At 40.7% G+C, this 21,293-nt stretch overlaps 1 protein-coding gene across 1 annotated transcript in view; it reads left to right on the top strand.

Annotated features, from left to right (window-relative positions):
* The window catches only part of METTL25 (methyltransferase like 25), a 99,178-nt gene extending 94,945 nt beyond the window's left edge, over positions 1-4,233 (top strand). Inside the window, exon 12 of the mRNA XM_074941961.1 lies at positions 1,827-4,233. Coding sequence (XP_074798062.1) covers positions 1,827-1,913 — 87 coding nt within the window. The 3' untranslated portion in view covers positions 1,914-4,233. The remainder of the gene's footprint in view (positions 1-1,826) is intronic.
* Positions 4,234-21,293: the final 17,060 nt, after the last annotated feature.

Below are 21,293 nucleotides of genomic sequence, written 5' to 3'. Positions count from 1 at the left end.
CCGCTGATCTCAATGGCAGTCTTTCTGTGGACTTCAGTGGGCTTTGGATCATGTCCAAAATGCACATGGATTATTTTTATGCCTACTGACTTAAGATATATAATGAAAAAAAGCTTTTTTTTCAGTTATATAATAAATTGAGTTGTACCTGACTAACATACAGCACATCTGAACTGGCCAAATACAGATCTGGTGTACAGTAAGCTGGTGCAACTACACTGACTTCCATTGAATTACACCACTAAGTCTCAGCTTGTCCTAATTAACTCAGAAGTAATCATCATACTTATGCTGTTCCAATAAAACATTTTCCATCCAATAGTAATTTGTTAGACTGTTATGGTGGTTTCTTTGAAGCTTCTACTGTGGGCTATATTCAAAATAAAGTTTTGTGACCTTTTCATATTAAACCCATTCGTGTGAGCAACTCTTTTTTCCACTATAAACTTTTCATTTTAATAGCTCCGTTTTATCATAAGGAAAGTTTTGTTTTATTCTCTTCTACAGTACACTTGGAGCAAATGAGTTGTAATAAATGTTTGGTTTTGTTCTAACTGGTATTTTTACAGAGGGAGGCATTTCTGAAATATCTAATGATGTATTTCCCAAATTTCAACTAACTATAAATCATGAAGAGATCTGTATATTTCCAAACTGGGAAATCAGACCTTCTGCAGTTAGCACTGATTTACCTTCTCTAAATTTAATATACCCATAGATTTAATCTTGCACTGGTTACTCCTGAGGGAATTCTGCGCCACTTCACACTGCAGAATTCATGTTCCCTGTAGATTTCTTCCCCCCCCCCCCCCCCCCCCCCGAAAATGATAGGGAAGCAAAGGGAAGATGCAAGAGCAGTCATGCACTCCTCCCCAGCAGTACAGACATGTCGATTCCAGTGCCTGGAGCAGCCAGTGGAGAGGTAAATCACCCTGGGGCTGGGAACGCCCATGGGAATAGTTGGGGGGGGGCATTGTGGAGTCATGTGCCACTGCTCCCCCATTGCTCTCGAGCACAGAGCTGCCGAATGAGGGAGTGTGCCGCCCGGCTTGCTGACACCTGAATCCCCCATACGTGGATCCTGCTGGGCTGAGCCTGCCTGCCCACTCCTGGTGCACCTGTTGCAGAGGGCAGGGCCCCAGGGTGTTTCAGGGTCAGTGTCGGGTGCAGCCTCACCACTGAGTACCTGGCCCAGGGAAGAGGGGACTACAGGGTGATCTCCTACTCAATGCAGCCAGTGGTCTGTGCTCCCCACTGCCATGCTGGAACCTCCACATTTATGTATTGACAAATATAATTTGCTGAATTTTAAAATATTGTGCACAGAAATTTTTTTTTTTTTTGGTGCATACTTTAATTTTTTGGTGCAGAATTCCCTCGGGAGTAACTAGTAGACTCACAAATTGTATTTTTCTATACAAGATGAAATAGAAATTATAGAAACTATGCAAAGTGTTAGGGCCAAATCCAAGTCAACTTACTCATGTAAGAAATCTCATTAACTTCAGTGGTACTATTTGAATGAGTAAAGTTAGTAGGATTTTGTCTTTAATTTCACTGCTTGTAATTCATAAAAGAAAAGATCTGTACAGTGAGTGGTAGACCCACATGACAATATGTAAGAAATAATTTAAAGGCTTTAAACCACAGATTGTTTTTCTTTTCATAAGCATTATTTTGTGAGTTCACCACTGTTTCATGTATTGCATAAAAGTTAGAGTTTCCTTTTTTTGCAGTTTTGTATTTCAAAATATGGACCCATTCCCATATCTCAGCTTTTAAGTCAAACACGTTTTTATGTGCTTTAATCATGTATCATTTTACAGGACAACATTACCTGGTCTGGACTGGTGAAGTTATTTGATCCTGTGAAATCCCCCAGATGCTATGCAGTTGTTGCTCTGAAGAAATAGAAGTGTGTTCAAGTTGAAGCAAATTGCTAGATAGTTCACTGCTCTAGGTCTGATACTGTTGTTACTTTTGACCCCCATGTTTATTTTGTTGTTATTTTAAGTTATTATCTAAGTACTTCAGTGATATATTATGTAACCATCTTGTTTTTACTTGAAAAATAAAGCATTAAGTATGAATCATGAGACATATATCCAAAGTAAAATTGAAGTCATTTTATATTTCAGCATGTCCTGGTCTAATTTATTAAAGTAATGTTAAGCATCTGATTTTCCCAGAAAAATTCAGAGGCCCATATTGTGAGATTATTTTTAAAGCAGAACTCTATTGATGGTAATATCTTAAAAACTGATGGGATAGTATAGCTCAGAATTATGGGGACATGCCCATTCTCTTAGAATCATAGAACTGGAAGGGACCTCGAGAGGTCATCTAGTCCGGTCCTCTGAACTCATTGGAGAATTAAGTATTATCTAGGCCATCCCTGACAGGTATTTGTCTAACCTGTTTTTAAAAATCCCCAATGATGGAGATTCCACAGCCTCTGTGGTCAATTTATTCCAGTGCTTAACCACCCTGACAGGAAGTTTTTCCTAATGTCTAACCTAAAATCACCCTTACTGCAATTTAAGCCTGTTGCTTCTTGTCCTATCCTCAGAGGTTAAGGAGAACAATTTTTCTCCCTCCTCCTTGGAACAACCTTTTATGTACTTGAAGACTGTTACCATGTCCCCTCTCAGTCTTCTCTTCTTCAGACTAAACAAACCCAGTTTTTTCAATCTTCCCTTATAAGTCATGTTTTCTAGACCTTTAATCATTTTTGTTGCTCTTCTCTGGACTCTCCAATTTGTCCACATCTTTCCTGAAATGTGGCACCCAGAATTGGACACAATATTCCAGTTGAGGCCTAATCAGCACAGAGTACAGTGGAAGAATTACTTCTTGTGTCTTGCTTACAACACTCCTGCTAATACATTTTAGAATGATGTTTGCTTTTTTCCCCAACAGTGTTACACTATTGGCTTATTTAGCTTGTGATCCGCTATGACCCCCAGATCCCTTTCTTCAGTACTCCTTCCTAGGCAGTCATTTCCCATTTCGTAGGTGTACAACTGGTTCCTTGTAAGAGGAGTACTTTGCATTTGTCCTTATTGAATTTCATCCTATTTACCTCAGACCATTTCTCCAATTTGTCCAGATCATTTTGAATTTTAATCCTATCCTCCAAAGCACTTGCAACCCCTCCCAGCTTGGTATCATTCACAAACTTTATAAGTGTACTCTCCGTGCCATTACCTAAATCATTGATGAGGATATTGAACAGAATCAGACCCAGAACTGATCCCTTGGGACCCCGCTTGATATACCCTTCCAGTTTGACTGTGAGCCACTGATAACTACTCTCTGGGAACAGTTTTCCAACCAGTTATGTACCCACCCTAAAGTAGTTCCATCTAGGTTTTATTTCCCTAGTTTGTTTATGAGGTCATGCAAGACAGTATCAAAAGCCTTACTAAAGTCGTGATATACCACAAATACCACTCCCTCCCTCCCCCCATCCACAATGCTTGTTACCCTGTCAAAGAAATCTATCAGGTTGGTTTGACACAATTTGTTCTTGACAAATCCATACTGACTGTTACTTAATCACCTTATCTTCTAGGTTTTGCAATTTGATTGCTTAATTTGCTCCATTACCTTTCCGGGTACTGAAGTTAAGTTGGCTGGTCTGTTAATTCCCCAGGTGTCCTTATTTCCCTCTTTATAGATGGGCAATACATTTGTCCTTTTCCAATCCTCTGGAATCTCTCCTGTCTTCCATGACTTTTCAAAGATAATGGCTAATGACTCAGATATCTCCTCAGTCAGCTTCTTGAGTATTCTAGGATGTATTTCATCAGACCCTGGTACCTTGAAAACATCTAACTTGTCTTAGAATTTTTAACTTGTTCTTCCCCTATTTTAACCTCTGATCCTACCTCATTTCACTAGCATTTACTATGTTAGACGTCCAATCGCTACTAACCTTAAAACTGGTGAAAACTGAAACAAAAATGTCATTTACACTTCTACTATTTCCACATTGTGTGTTATTGTTTACCCCCCACATTGAGAAATGGGCCTACCCTGTTCTTGGTGGTCCTCTTGCTTTTAATGCATTTGTAGAATGTTTTCTTTTTACCCTTTATGTCTCACTTAGCTAGTTTAATCTTGTTTTGTGTCTTGATAACTCTTGTTAACTCATCTCAGTCAGTGAAATCTAAGCTTCTGTAAAGCCAGCAGAAGTTTTACCATTGACTTCTGTGGGACTAATATTTCATGGTTAGGTGTTCTGGAAATCTCAGTTTCAACTGGATGAATCTATGCTGAAATTGAAGGTAAAATTTCCTTACTTGACTTTGATAATTGTAGACTTTCACACTGTTTAATATAGTATTTTAATGTTATTTTTACTTTCTATTCATAATTTCAATAAAATATATTTTTAAAAAAAGGTAAAACGGGTTATTGAGTGGGCAACATGTGATACGTTCTTGTAATCTGCAGATTCATGATGCTTTGGAGCCATTGGGATAGTGCATACTATTAAGGATATTTCTTCTGCATGTTCTTAATGCTCTTTTGTATTGTTGCTAATACAACATGGCTGCTACATTCCAACCCAGAACCAGCTACACGTTAGTATATTAGACAGGCCAAAATGTTCTAGGAGCCTTCAGAATTAAGGGTATTGTATAAATGTAATGATAAATGTGTTGCAGTTAACTGCACCTCTTCCCCCACTCTGGTCTACTCAGGGGCACACCTTTAGGTCTCAGGCGTCAGCCACCACCTCTTTGTGGGCAGGACCCTTGTCCCACTTCCTCCAGACTAGGAAGTTAGTCTTGCAGTTCTTCAATTCACTGCGTTTACCCCAGCAGCACTGACCTGAATCCAGCACCTGTGTATGGTTTGCTCTGTCTCAGGAACAAAGACAGGGTGACGAGCCAGCTTTTAGAACACAGTACATTTATTTTTAGGACAAAAGCATTACAGAGAAAACATATCACAAAACAATACACAGTCTGCACGCACACTAAACTTACCAGATGTCATTCATCTTCCACATGGCTTTCCAATCCTTCAAACGCTTCTAGCAGAGTTTTACCCTGGTGGTTACAATGTCATGTCAATGTTTGGATCAAAATTAGGGACCCCCCTGCCATTCAGGCTGGCCCTTTATACCACAAGCTTTTTCTTTGTCTCCTGCGTCTCTTGCATCCAGTCTGTAGCAGTATATGTAATTCTCCCCAGTGGGTGATACTTCTCTGGAGTATCTGCAGTAATTATCCCCCACTGATCTTAGTTCCTGGGGGAAGCTTGGTAACCCTGTCCCATGGAGCTAAACTACAATCCCTAATTTCCAAAAATACATAGAACATGTATAGTTACAACAGTTTATTATTAATCCTGGTGCCTATGGCATCTGGCACATCTCAGTATACTAGTCTTTTGAAGTTTCCATGCTTCTAAGGTTTTGCCTCTCTCAGAAAATATTGTACTTTAACCCCATACTTACTTACTTCCTGAATGCTGCAAAGATATATTTCAGTGATCCATATATTACAGCAGATCTTACAGGTCTCAATCTTGATTGGTACCACATTGTGCTAGGTGCTATATAGACACATAATAAGAGACAGCCTCTGCCCCAAAGAGTTTGCAATGTAAATAGAAAAGTCAGACAAAGGCAGTATTATTATCTGTACTTTTGCAGCTAGGAAACTGAGGCACAGAGAGATTAAGTGACTTGCCTTCAATTGCACAGGGAGTCAGTTGGAGATATGAGAACTGGTTTCAAGAGTCTCAGTCCAGTGCTTTAACCACAAGACTGTTCTCCCTCTCTAGGAGACATATCTTCTAATCCCACCGATGGCTGACATGAGCAGCACTAAACTGGCCTGAATCAGGTCTGTGATTCAGACATATTTACCTTCTATGCTGTTTGATTCAAACAAAAACTCCGGTATTTTTTCCCAAAAGTGAATTCAGGCCAGGACTGTATTACTAGGGGTACAATTCCCTAAATTATGTTGACCTAAGAATCCTGTGGGGATTGTTTTACAGGAAATGGGCCAAGTGCAGAATTTAGGAGATTAGATTTAAGTTTGGTTTTTTGATCATTCAGAGTTGTTCTCTGTAGATCTTTGTCTCACCTAAATTTTAAATGCCCAAGTACTGGGCCTTCAATCAGTTGGGCCTTCCACTAGCATAGTTTCAGGACAGAGAATGAGGAACCAATCTGGAGGTCTAGACAAGCTGTGGACCAGCACAGGACCCAATGGGGTGGAGGAAAGATGACCTTTGCACTTCCCTGAGATTGCCAGGGGCCAGTTCACATCTGATGCAAGTTAAAGAGCCTCAGCACTGCTCTAATGCCAGATGGTAACTGTCCCCAGACAGCTATTGTGTTGTGCAGTATTCTTGACACACTATACCCCCAGGTTATGCCTGTACCTCTAAAAGATGGTCACAGAGGGCCAGGTATGTTGCCTGTACTCCACCAGGGGACTTTCCCAAGGATAATTCTCAGCTGCCCTCTTAGAATAGCTGTATGGCCCCTTTGTTCCACCAGAGTGGAGTGTATCAGGGGCCATGATCGGTCCTGAATGTGCCGTGTATAAACTGTGACTAAGTTGAATCTTCCCCAAACTCCCCAGGCAGTTGTACTTGGCTGACGAGGCCATTGGCTGCATGTGTGGGAACTTATTTGTTGATGTATTTATCTCTGTGGGTTGCCTCATTAAGCTTGCAGATGTACTGTCAATGTTAAATGAGTGAAAATTTTCTATTTTAAGTCTGAGTGGCTTTTATTAGAATTTTCCAGTGCACGACACCATACGAGTTTAATATGTTACAGTGCATAAAACACAATTAATTAAATTACCCATATATAGGAGAAATGGACAAATAAATAACAGACTGTAGTATAATAAGGAAAATGGGAACTGGAGGTTAGACTGGGTAGGAGTGGGAAGAAAGGAAAACTTGCCTGGTGCTAATGGTTTTTGACAACGGAACCAAATACAGTGACAGCCGTAAGAGTGTTTTTAGGGCTGAGAGAAAGTAATCTTAGCTCTGTGTATGTCTGCAAACGATGTCTGAATGAGTGAATTAGGCAAACCCTCCTGAGCCATTCAGGAAAGAGAAAAATGAGAGGTGTCTTTCCAACAAGCCAAGTCTGTCTTCCACTGTACATTTGGGAGAGATTCGAAGGTGTTGGTTGTTCTAGTGTTAGGCTACTTATATTTAAGCTGTGGCTCCCAAAACACATGTTATCCTCATTAGGTGTATGGAGCTAATCTGAGCTCCTCACGTTCCTCTTGGTCCCTGGAGTTTCAACCCCTCAGAGCTGCTGAGCACATGCAATTCCCATGGAAGTTAATGGGAACTGTAATTGTTCAGAATCTCTCAAGAGCAGGATAAGGAAGAGAAAATGGAGCATTCCACATGTAAGACTGTATGGGGAGCACTAAGGAACCTAATGAGCTGGTTGATTCCTTCCCCAGAGAGGAGGAATAGAGGTGAGAAAACCTTTTCCTTCACCTCCTAGCCGCTGGAGGTAAGAAAGCAATATTATGTCCAGTATAATTTGTGCTATAAAATAATTGTTGTTGTATCATGATATTGTATAGTGATGATGCATCAGTATATGTTGACTAGTCATGCTGGTGAAATGTAATGGTGTTTTCATGATCACATCACAATTAACTAGTCTGCTGGAACACCGTTATTTTAGTGTTCTATGTGACTCCTTTCAGAGATGAATTGGTTGTCCTGCTTTTCCAGGCCAAGTACCAGAAACACATCAGATATGTACCCAAACAGGGAACCCACAAATAGTCAATGTCTTGCACTCAAGACTGGTGCTAACACTACTACACCAGTGTTAAAAATATCCCAGCAAGGCCAATGTACGTTAGATTCAGGATGCCCAGCCCAATTCAGTGTGAACGGAATCAAAACTGTACAATGAATGCTGCAAATATAATTAATTTTGAAAACTTTAATGTGTAAAGTTCTGACTAAGTGCCAAGTATAGTTGGTTGTTATATAAAAGGCCATTTGATCCAACTCAGAGTAGCAGGCACGATCTCTAGAATTAGCCCAAACAAGGTCTGAATAAATTTTCATGGGCTCCTTATCAACTTTGCAGGCTCTTTCAGTAGTCAGGCACTTTGTAGTCTATGCAGACAAGGACAGAGGCAACGTGCTTCTTAGAACAACAGCTCTTCCATGAGAATTCTGTCAGATGTTCACTGTCAGAGAGGTCATCAGAAGACCAACCTCAATACAGTTTCTAAGCTTCAGATACCTGAACACCAAGGAGAGGGGGAAATTTCATTAAGCCCATCGTGGCCATTTTCAAAGATTCTGCCATTAGGAAAACAGTGTCTCACATGTGATGAGATCTTTTCAAGTTTTATTACTGAAAAGATTACGGTGAAAAAATGGCTATTTTCCTTTCACTGCCGCACAATGTGCCATGTTCATTCATACACACTACTTCAGGAACTACTGGAAATACCTGGTCTTTCTTCCAGTATTTGTCTGTGTGGATGATGGTGCACATGCGCATTGTATGTGAAGACATGGAACGTCTTGGCCAGTATTGTCCATTGGGTTTGCACCTGAATCCTGCACATCCTTGTGCCCCTCCATTCAAGGATGTATAGATATTGCAATCCCAACAACATCTCAGTTTCCTTTTACTGCCTTTGGCAGTGAATCAGAACTCAGAATCCTGCAGTATAAGTCTGCTACTTCATAGCACCTTTCCTCACAAACAAAACAAAAGGTAGTAAGGTTATAACTTTATAGTTTTTGTTATAGTTAGTTTTGATTAGATATTAGATACTCTGAATATTTTTTATGTTGTCTTCTGTGTGGACAGCCACCCTTTTCCTCATCTTGGATAGACGACCAGCTGGTCGATGCCCTATGCCGGAGCATTTTTAGTTCTTCATAATGGAGCCAAAATATTTGAACTTCAAGCCCTGTCTGTCTTCTGCCTGCCTGATATCCATTTCTGACTGGCATACTAAATGTCCCTCTGTCTTCTGGAGAACCACTTTCTCTATCAATGCTTGGTATGTTGGTCCTGTGCCACCAGGACCCACCAGTCCAGAGGCACTTGTTGAAGCTCTGGCTCTAAGAGTAATCTATGAAGATGGCATCACATTTCAACAGTCAAAGGCCAGATTCTAAGAAGTGACCAGCTAGTACCTTCAATGAGCTGAGAGTCTATCCCTAAAACCCTCTGGGAGTGGTCCTTAGTCTCCAAAAATGACCTAGTCAGATACCATGAGTTCTGGTCTGGATCCCGGTATTTTGCCATCATCTAAACCCTTCAATTAGGGCAGATCAGAGATCTTGCACCAATTCTTTTGGCATTACTTACCCTGCTTCCTCTTCAAAACAGGAGGTTTGACAGTCCACTTGAGAGCCATACACTGATCCTGACAGCCAGACAGTATCTTCTCCCCTGCCCCCTTTGCCAACTTCCTTTCCTTCTGTTCAGCAGCATAGGCTGAATTCACTTTGGACCAGTGAGTCCTCGAATCATCAAGGGTTATTCTGTACCATTCCAGTCCCTAGTCACTCCATCCTACTCTTACCCATCCCTCTTCAGGGACCCTTCACATAAGACTTTACTAAGAGAAGTGAAATTCCTACTTCAGCCAGGAGTCATAAAAGAAGTTCCACAGGAGTTCACAGGCCAGGGGATTCCATTCACACTATTGTCTCATCCCAGAAAGGAAAAGAGGCATGCATTCAATCTTCAACAAATTAATTCACAATTTCATTCAGGATGGTGATTTTATCTTCCAACTTGCCTCATTAGATCCTTAGCATTGGTTCATGTCTCTTGACCTACAACACACCTAATACCATGTGGCGATACACTCAGCAAACAGACCATATCACACATTCACAATGTGAGATGGTCATTACCAATAAAGTGCTGCCATTTGCTGTCTTCACAACCCCAGGTGTCTTTATAAAATGCCTGGCAGTAAAGGAAGCATTAAGTTAGCCATACCTCAAGGATTATCTCATCTGTAGGGCCCTACCAAATTCACAGGCATGAAAAACACGTCATGGACCATGAAATCTGGTCTACCCCCAAGAAATCTGGTCTTTTGTGTGCTTTTACCCTATACTATACAGATTTTACGGGGGAGACCAGAGTTTCTCAAATTGGGGGTCCTGACCCAAGAGGGAGTTGCAGGGGGGTCAAAAGGTTATTTTAGATGGGGGTTGCGGTATTGCCACCCTTACTTCTGTGCTGCCTTCAGAGCTGGGCAGCCAGAGAGCAGCAGCTGTTGGCTGGGTACCCAGCTCTGAAGGCAGCACCCCACCAGCAGCCACACAGAAGTAAGGTTAGCAATACCATACCATGCCATCCTTACTTCTGCACTGCTTCCTTCAGAGCTGGGTGGCCGGAGAGTGGTGGCTGCTGACTGAGAACCCAGCTCTGCAGGCAGCAGCGCAGAAGCAAATTTGGCAATACCATACCGTGCCATCCTTACTTCTGCGCTGCTGCTGACACAGCTCTACCTTCAGAACTGGGATTCTGGCCAGCAGATACCGCTCTCCAGCTGCCCAGCTCTGAAGGCAGCCACCACCTGCAGCAGCATAGAAGTAAGGGTAGCAGCACCACACACCCCTATTATAACCTTGTGACTTCACCACCACCCCCATCTCCTTTCTGGGTCAGGATCCCTACAATTACACCACCGTGAAATTTCAGATTTAAATAGCTGAAATCGTGACGTTTACTATTTTTAAAATCCTATGACTGTGAAATTGACCAAAATGGATTGTGAATTTGGTAAGACCCTACTCATCTGGGTAATATCCCTGCTAGACATCTTGAACACTTTAAATACAGTTCACAATTTTTCTCAATCCTTGGGTGTGGACATGAACTACAAGAAATGGATACTAACTTCAACCCAGTCCGTACATTTCATAGGAGCAGTTCTGGACTCAAGGTTCCAATCCATCACAGTGCTAATCTCAGACCTTCAAAGAAATCCTCTCACAATACCAAGAATCTGTCAAACTGTTAGGACACATGTCATTGTGCACGTATGAGATGCTTCTTTATAGACTTCACCTGCCTCTTCCTCAAGGCTGGCTGAGGTCTCTGTATCAGCCCAGCGGACATCACATGGACATTCATCTCACAGCCCAATGATGATGCAGTCCTCCTGGACTGGGAGAGATCCAGTAACAGTTTGCAAAGGAGTGCCCGTCTGTTCCCCCCTTCCTATAGGGCCATTAGTGACAGATGCATCCATGCTGGGTTGGGAAGCACAACTAGACCCAAGGCCCAAGGGCTTCCCAAGAATCCATTATCCCCATAAGTGTTCTAGAGCTCAGTGTAATATGGATATCTTGTAAAGTCTTTCTTTCCTCACTGAAAGGAGTCACTCTTCAGATCATGACACACAACACACTGCTATGTACTACATCAACAGCCAGGGAGGGGCGTCATCATGCTCTCTGTGTCAGGAAGCAGTCACACTCTGGAAACACCAAAAGACTCTGCCACCTTCCAAGTGTAAGCAACTACTTAGCAGACTACCTCAGCATACGTTACTTGGCCATCATCCAAGAGAGATCTGAATAACTGTCTTGAAACCCATATTCTCCAGCTGACGCTTTCTCCGAATATATCTGTTTGCCACTGACCAAAACAACAAATGCTGATTGTCCTTCTCCGGGGTAGAGGGCAATATTAAGATACCTTTTTTCCTTTCTTGGTCACAAGGTCTTCACTATGTCTTTCCACCAGAATCCATGAGTCCCAAAATCATCAGGAAGGTCAGACAGAATGCAGCCGTGACAATATGTATAGCTCTATTATGGACATGTCAGCACTGTTCCACAGACCTGTTACACCTATCAGAACAGCCTCCAATCCTGCTTCCAAATTTCCCAGGATCAGGGATGAATTCTCAACATCTTAACCCCATATCTCTACACCTGAGCAACTGGATGTTGGCTTGTTGAGTGGAACAGCTAGTTCAGTGGAGGTGCAGGATATCCCTATGTGACGGGTTCGGTCACAAAGACCCCCTTGGGACTGTCACCCGACGTGCTGGAATTACCTCTGAGCCCGTTTTCCCTGCCACCTTGGGACTCCAGAACCCTGCCTTGTTGAGCCAGACACACTAGCCTGCTGCAACACAGACCCAGGTCTGGTCCATGCCCCCAAAGCTGCAGACTTTAACCAAAAACCGCTCAGCAGGTCACCTATTTCCAGCACCCAGACACCCAGCTCCCAATGGGATCCGAACCCCAAATAAATCTATTTTACTCTGTATAAAGCTTATACAGAGTAAACTCATAAATTGTCCACCCTCTATAAAACTGATAGAGAGAGATGCACAGCTGTTTGCTCCCCCGGGTATTAATCACTTATTCTGGGTTTACTAATAAACAAAAGTGATTTTATTAAGTATATAAAGTAGGATTTAAGTGATTTCAAGTAATAACCGACAGAACAAAGTAAGTCACCAAGCAAAATAAAACAAAACATGCAAGTCTAAGCCTAATACATTTAGAAACAGTTTACAGGTAAAATCTCACCCTCAGAGATATTCCAGTAAGCTTCTTTCGCAGACTAGACTCCTTCCTAGTCTGGGCCCAGTCCCTTCCCCGATACAGTCCTTGTTAGTTCCAGCAGACATCTTAGGTGAAAAGCAGGGGCTCTCTCATGACTGGACCCCCTTTGTTCTCTTCTACCCCCTTTTATAGGTTTGGCACAAGGTGGGAATCTTTTGTCTCTCTGGATCCCCACCCCTCCTTCTAGATGGAAAAGCACCAGGTTTAAGATGCATTCCACCATTCTTCCTGAGCTGGCTTACAGGAACACAGGAAGGTTTGCAAGTAAACAGAGCCATTTACAACCAATTGTCCTAGTCAATGGGAGCCATCAAGATTCTAAACCACCATCAATGGCCCACACTTTGCATAATTACAATAGGACCTCAGAGTTATACTTAATATTTCTAGCTTCAGATACAAGAATGATACATATATACAAATAGGATGAACACACTCAGTAGATTATAAACTTTGTAATGATACCTTTTGCATAAAGCATATTCCAATTACATTATATTCACACTCATAAACATAGTTCCATAAAACATTATGGAGTGCAGCATCACACCCCATTCAGAGCAGAAACCTCCATGAGATCCATCTTCAAAATTAAATGGGAGACAATAAAAAAGTTTGACCCTTTAGAAGCTCCTATTCCCAAAATTTGGGCTATGTTTTCTATCACAAACAAACAGGCAGACAGGACCCTGACAAGCAGAGTCAGGGTCCATTTGCCTGTGATATCTGCATACCTCCCCTTTCTACAGGTATATACTGTGTTTTCACATTCCACTATTACTACATTTCTAAGGGGTTCGGTCAGTTCATGTTTACCCCTCATTTCAAGAACGCCCTTCCTCCTCAGATCTCAATGTGCCCGGGACCTCCCCCGACTTTGAACACCTAAAAGATTGCTCCCTCTACCAGCTCTTTCAAGACTGTTCTCCATTATCTCAACAAAGAGGGTTAGTGAGAATCAAGGTCTCATGGCAGATTCTCCCTCTACAGTTTCCTATAGGGATGAAGTGGGGCTGAAACCCCATTCCAAATTCCTCTCTACAGTGGTGTGTGATTTCCACCTAATCCAACCTATAATCATGCTATCGTCTTTCTCAAAGTCCACTAAAACCCAGGGAAACCCAAATTACATACCGCAGATGTCTCAAGGAAACTTTATTACCTACGATAGGATGAAATGCATCAAGAAATTGCCTGCTTATGCGGAAGCTATTTCTATTCAAAGATTATCTAAGCAGAGCAGACAGCACATTAAAGTGTACTAAGAATTAGCAAGCTTGTCCCTTTCTTTGGGCATCAGACCCCACTCTGCTAGAGCACAAGCATCTCCATCAGCATGCCTGAGGAATGTCCACCTACTGAAGATTTGCAGAGCAGATACATGAAGCTCAGTCCACACCTTAAAAAACATTATGCCCTGGATGTGGTCTCATGGCCTAATGCTGACTTCAGGCAAGCAGTTCTGAGATTTCTCTTTAGCTAGGACTCCTCAGGCCCTCTCCAGTCTATCAGGGAACTGCTAGCTAATTGCCTTGATTCAGAGTCGTAGCCATGTTAGTCTGTATCAGCAAAAACAATGAGAAGTCCTTTTGGCACCTTAGAGACTAACAAATTTATTTGGGTATAAGCTTTCGTGGGCTAGAACCCACTTCCCAAATAAATTTGTTAGTTAGTCTCTAAGGTGCCACAAGGACTCCTTGTTGTAATTGCCTTGAGTGGCTTCACATGAACAAATACTCAAGGGAGCAGGAACTGTTACTGACCTTACAATACATGTGGTTCTGAGATGTCTTGTCTGTGTGGATCTCACAGCCTACCCTCCATCCTGCTTCTTCGGAGACCAGCCCTCTGCTGAGATTCTGGAATAGCAAGGGAACTGAAATTGTGGTTGCACAACCTTATATACCTTGCCTGTGGGATAGGGGAGATGCACACGGATGTGCAGGGCACAGGTATGCCCCCCACAGATATTGCTGGCCAAAATATTTGGAGCCTGCAGACACAAACACCACAAGGGATGTCCCTATTGACAAAACATTTCAAAGCATCCCAACTATCATGAAGCAAGTCACCATTTTTATCAATTGTTGAAAAACATCTACTAATTCACTGGAAACACCTGATGGGAAAGTATGAACTTCCTGCAAGTAGCATGGAGGTCAATATTTTTAAATTGCCCAGCAATCTAGAAACCAATTGCAAAAGTGAAGAGATTTTTAAGTCTACAATCCAATTTCCTATTAAACCCAGGAAATCAATTTATTTTCCACTTAGTATTTATTATTTCTTAACTACTATATAATCTATAGTTTCATCCTTTACTGCACTTTTTGATTGCTTGATAGGTTTATCATTCAATTACAGACTTTCAGGCTTGTGTCATTACCCTAGGATTAGTCACAGACTAGGACAGCAAATACATAATAAGTAAGGGACTTCCATTTTCCGAACTATAAGGCATGTGCCATCAATTCTAAAGCAGAATTCTCCATTTATTTCAGTGGGCAGTTTAAACAATGATGGTGCAATTCTGCTCTAAGAATGTTCAAAGGTAGTAGTCTACTTTTAAACATAACTGCAGAATAAACCACTACACATTTGTAAATTACATGTGTAGTGCAAACTCTTAACTTAATTGGAATCAAACTCTTCTCAGTTTTTAACAAAGTCTTTGCACCCAAACCATGTTTTTCATGTTGATAAAGGTATTGTCAGGGCAAAGGTATTGGGTTTCACATGGAATTTATCAAACAAATCAAGGCATGATAAATCTACCAAGTTAACAAATCAGGTTGTTAGACGGAAACTCAAATTGCATTAACATATAAGCCGTCAACTCTTTCACAAATCAAGGATGAAAAGAGTAGTTGTCTCCTTATTGAATAACTCAGTAGTGTCTGGCATCAAAAGAGGCAATTCCAAATCAGAAGAAGCAGTCATCACCTCTTCTGATTATTTAAATCTTCACAAACAATAATTAAAATGTACAGTTATAAATCTACATTGTTTATTACCTCTACTTTTATTAGAGCCATGAATGAAAACTGACAGTGCAAGCTCCCATGCTGTTTCTCAACTATAAATTCTATATTCAATTGTTAAACTTGAAAAGGCTGAAGTCATCAAGAGGACACACAGATGTTAGAATGTATAAAACACACTAAGAGCTGCACATTACTCAGATGAATGTGTCAGTTGTTATCCATTCAATTCTCCAATGCATCACTCAAAGAACAGACCTCAGAAGACATTAAGGAGATGACATATAAACTTAATTTTGTTAATTTCAAGCTCTTGGACTGTAGACCAAGAACTGACTGGCTAATGTTATAATAAAAAGGCATGACTTCATGAAAGTGGTGATTTCAACAAAATTGTTACCATGTTATTAAGAAAAAACATACACACATGCACCCAAAAGTGCTGAATATAAAAACTTAAAAAAAAAATTGTACAGTGCAGTGTAGTTGTAGCTTACAATACGTGCTAACTACTTACGCGAAACAATCTGTTCCACCTTTCATTTTGCTCTGATGCTGGGAGTATCTTGCCCAGACCTGAAGAAAAGCTCGGTGTTTCTCGAAAGCTTGTCTCTCACCAACAGAAGTTGGTCCCATAAAAGACATTACCTCACCCATCTCATCTCCCTTTCAAAAAATTGTAATTCCTCCCTTGTCTCCACAACCTCGGTTTTGATTTATTTAAGATAATGAAGAAAGAACCTTTTTTCCAAAGTAGTATACTTAGTAGTGTGTGTTATTCAGATTATTCACAGACTGGTTTAGGTTAACTAATTATTTTCTGGCCAGAAAATCATTAGAGAATTCATTATTTGTTTTCTGTACAGCTGTCCTTTCACATTTTTTTCTGATGACTTTAGGCCTGACAGCACTGTGGGCCTTGATTAAGCAAACTTTTATTGAGCTTCTTTTTAAAAAAATATTTTCAAATGAAATTTTTTGACCAGCTTCAGTATGAACATACTCATCTTTGTAGACAAAACTATAGGGGAGTATGGGGGAGGGGAGGAGGGGGTTAAGAAATATTTGAAAGAACAGCTTTTGGATGGGCATTCCAGGTATATGGGTCAAGCAGGAGAGTTTGCAGGAATACAGATAAACCTCAGTTATCCAAACCCTTGTTATCTAAATTTCAAGTGATCTGAAAACAATTTTATCTCCTAAAACTGCAATTCAAATAGAAATAAAAATTCAACGCTGATTAACAAGTTTTCTCATGTTTCCAGATAATTGGGGTTTATCTGTAGCTGAAAAGTGAAAAATCCAGACCTTCAGCGTTATACAGCATCATACTGTGCAAAAAGCTCAAGGGGGAGGCTTTGGAAGCATAGCTGAATATTAATCAGAGGCATTTTATTATGGATGGTTATGTAGGACGGGCCTGACTCTGCCTTATTTAAGTCCAGGGCAAAACATTCAAGTGATTTATATGTGAGCAGGATTGGGTCCTAAGGCTTTTTTTTTTTTAAAGAAAAACAAGGTGATTGTTAATGTATTGTTGTACGTAGTAAGGTAAATATTTCCATTTGTGAAGAAAGGAAGGGGTATTTTTTCATTTTATTTTTTGATATTTTGGGTTACATATAATAAGACATTACAATTATATTGTCATTACACATATGGGCACATATCTTAGTGTAGAATTAACAACATTAAGAAACATATCATATATTGAGCATATCTTGTTTTATCATTAGCATTTCCCATTTATTTTTCAGAATTATACAAACAAAACTTTAATATGAATGGGTAGGTGAGGTAGGTGTGTGTGTGTGGAGAGAGACTCAGGAGAATAGACAGAAAGATAAGTGGAAGAGGGGAAATATAATTCAGTTATTATCCTCTGTGTATCTCCTTCTTGACTATCCTATAAGTATAGGATTACCGTGTCTATGTCAAAGCATCTCCATGATTTCAGTAAAGAAGAGGGAGTTGTGTACTCTTCTCCTTTTTTCCATATTGAAGCTGAGTGGTCCGTCTGTTTCTGTGAGCTGTGGCTTAGCCACTGAAATCTTTTTCAAATACACTGTGGCAAGCTTCGGGCTGTATTTTGTTTGTCTTTTTCTTATTACAGGTAGCGTCTCTTTAAACCCTTCAGAGTCTTTTGCTTCTGTTTCCTCCTCAGTCTTTTACCAATAACTAGGGGCATTCAGTGTTTTTAAAAATAACTTAAACGAAAATATTAAGCACCACAAGCTGTGCCTGCTTCCACTGAAGGCAACAGCAAAATTCCCATCGACTTCAGTCTGATTATTCTCACAAATAAGGCAAGCAGGATATGACCATAATTCTTTAAAAACCAACTTCTATTGAAGTGATTTCTTCTCAAACATCATCAAACTGAGAATTGAATTCTATCTTGTATAAATGGTGCGATTTTCCCCCTACTCACCACCTCTATCAGCCCTTGGAAGGCAGCATGTCCTTTATTTATGACCTTATATGTTAAAATAAGAGAAAAAAACATTACAAATACCTACTTTATGCACAGACCAAGAATTCAATCCAGAACGCATAAACATAGAATATGAGCCATAAATTTTCATTGATTTTAAAATTCCATTTAAGTCACTACTGCTCAGACTGGATTCCCAGGGAAAATATTTTAAAATATTGTTTTATTGAAAATTGTTTCCATGGGGACTTGAAAGTTATATACTTGGAGATAGGTTTTCAGTGAAATGCCTGAGAATTTAAAATGATATTTCAGGTTGTCAGTATGAAAAGGTTTTTGAATTTTTTTTTTCATAAGGATTATTTTAGTTTACAACCATCAAACTTAATTGTCACAAATTTATCAGAAATTTAATTTCTTCTTCTACTGTCTTACTGAAATGTTGCTGTTTTATAGGCTGCTCATTTATTTTTCTTTGGTTATACTGTACATAAGGTTCAGCAAAGGTGCTTTGTTAGCCTAGGAACATTAATGTTTTTACAAAGTAATTTTATTGAATGAAATATAAGTATTGTGAGATGGTAGGTTAAGTCATGTGATGTGTTATTTCTCCATTAAAATATCTTCACGATAGATGTTTCAAATATGGTTCAGCCAAAATAAATCCATTCTAACGCATGAAGTACGAGATTATAATTCACAGCATGCACTTAATTTCTGTATGAAACTAGCACCAGGACTGGGTGATAGCTTAGTTCACTGCCTTGTACCAAACTAGGGGTTGAGAGCAATTTTAGGGTCCTTACTGTCCAGTTCTAGAAAGGGAGTTTGAGGTGCTGGACTGGGACTCAGGTGATTTGGGTTTAATTCCCAGCTCTACCACAGATTTCTGAGTCTGACTTTAGGCAAATCATTTAATCTCTCTGAGCCTCAGTTCTTCATGTGTCAAATGGGGTTTGTAATTCTTCCTTTCACTCACCTTTTGTTTGTCTTGGCTACCTGGACTGAAAGTTTTCTGGGACAGGAGCTGTCTTACTATGTGTATGTTCAGTACCTGGCAAAAGGGAGCCCCAGTTCTGGCTGGGGCATGCAAGCAAAACTGTAAAACAAATAATAACCAATAATCCACTGGTTAAATCCTGCTTATCTTACTTAGGTGACTTTAGTAGGACTACTCTCCTGGGCCAGGTAAAAAGATTCAGCTCCAATAGCCAAAACAACAACAAAACACTATTCTAATCAAATAACTTCCTTTGTCTTGCTGAGGAAACATACTGCATTTTATTATTATTTCTTCGGAATATATATGGGAGGTGATGGGCACCACAGTTGGGTAAACCCCGCCAGCAAAGCTAATCTCAGTAGGGGTTTCTAAGCATTCCCATTGTTGCTCTCATTTCCCTGTAGCACTCCTGAATTTCCCTCCTTCATATTGGTTTCTGCTGCACTTATCCACCCCGGAGGGTTAATCCCCTTTGGGTTATCATGACCACTGCTATGTCAGGAGTGGAGAGAAAAACACACTGATTGTAGATGTGAAGATCCTGAATCTAGGCCTGCAGGCTTTGGGGTTACTGCCACTTCCATAGCACCACCTGACAGCTCTAGTAGTGACTAGAGAATTGGGAGCCCTAAGGCCTTACACTTCACTAAAGTTACTGACCACAGGGACCTGACTGGAGGAGCTTCCAAGGCCCTGATTGGGCAGGATTTCATGTAAGCCTGAAAGAGACACAGGAAGTTGTCTGGGCGAAAAGGTGGATTCTGGCTTGCTGAGGCTATAGATATCCTGCCGTTTGCTACCTGACTCCCAGCCTCAAACATGACTTTGACCCTCCCCTTTTCCTGGCTCCTGCCTTCAGCCTCGTTCCAGTCCCTGAACTCTGTCGCGCTGGTTTCTGGTTGCTCCGGCTCTAAATCCTAGGCCTTGGCTCTTTAGCTTCCAACTTAGTGCTGACCCTTGGCTTGGTTCCTATTTCCTGTGTGACTCTGGCTCCAACTTTCATCTCTGAAACTTGGATCTCGTCTTTGGACCGACCCGTTGGCTTCTGGTTCCTGAATATCATGCCGACCACCATGCCAGACTGCCCCCCTCTTGCCTGCTGGTACCAGTCTTCCAGAAACCCTGCTAGTAAAGCAGTTTGACATTCTCAGAGGAAAGGAACTCCAGAAAGGCAACGTATTATTTATTCACTAGTAATTTATTATTAATGATTATGAGATGTGTGTGGAGGGACTGTCACTGTGCAAAGGTCTGGGTGTGGCTACAGAGACCACAGCTGATTCTCCGTTTCGGAAGGCGTAGATCGGGGTGCAGGTCCTGCTTTCTGTGCTTTGTAATGCTTGAAATCAAAACAATACCGTTGTTAAATGTAAGATCTAATTGTTTTAATCTGCAGAACCCACACTGAATTCCAGCTGCTCAGTTAAGGGACACACAAAACATTAAGAGGCTTGTCAGCCCTCTTCCTCTTTTCATAATAACTATTTTATTGTACCAAAGAATCACCTGCAATCTGGCAATAGATGTTTTCAGCTGCCAGGAGTAGAACGTTTTCCATGTGCTCCATTTGTTCTTTCCTTCTTTCCTGAGGAAGTCAGTATGAGACTGCACTTTGTCTCCTAGGAAATGTACTGTGAGCTTTGGATCAGGCCCTAATTGCTGTGCTTACTATTCCACAGTGTACTGACCGGCTTTCAACTGAACCGTGACTGTTCCTTACTCTGATAATCCATATTATTGTCCCTGAGGGGGCTAGAGAACACTATAAAGACAAAGAAACAGTATGCATTCAGAAAGCTGCCCTAGATATTGTAGGATGTATATGTAAAGTCATAAATATGCCTACCAATTAGTGGAAAAACCCCTTAGATGTACACGGGCTGCATTATCACGGCATTTGTATTCTGATATGGTACTTCTCAACTCTGAGTGTTCTTAAAAATGCTGAGAGGTTGACCTTAGCGCTCAAAGTTCTCCTCAGGGAAGCTACTCTGTTGTACTAAAAAGATAATCTTTTATTCTTAATGTTTAATTTCCCATGTACTTGACTTCACTAAACTTTACCCCTGGGGTTTTTTTTCCAGCAGTTATACTGAATAATGGAGCTGTGGGGAGATTGTACCATTTTACAACTGACATAAAAGTTGGGAGACTAACATTTTCATGTAAATTAAATAAGAAAGCTACAGTCTGGACCTTCTTACAGAGCACTAATTCGTCACCCTTATATGGATGCTGGAAATGTGCCTGACTCGTCTGGTAGATTTTCAGTGCTAAAATTCCAATG

This window comes from Natator depressus, chromosome 1 (genome assembly GCF_965152275.1).
Source record: "Natator depressus isolate rNatDep1 chromosome 1, rNatDep2.hap1, whole genome shotgun sequence".
Lineage (NCBI taxonomy): Eukaryota > Metazoa > Chordata > Testudines > Cheloniidae > Natator > Natator depressus.
This window is presented reverse-complemented; position numbering and strand designations above follow the sequence as displayed.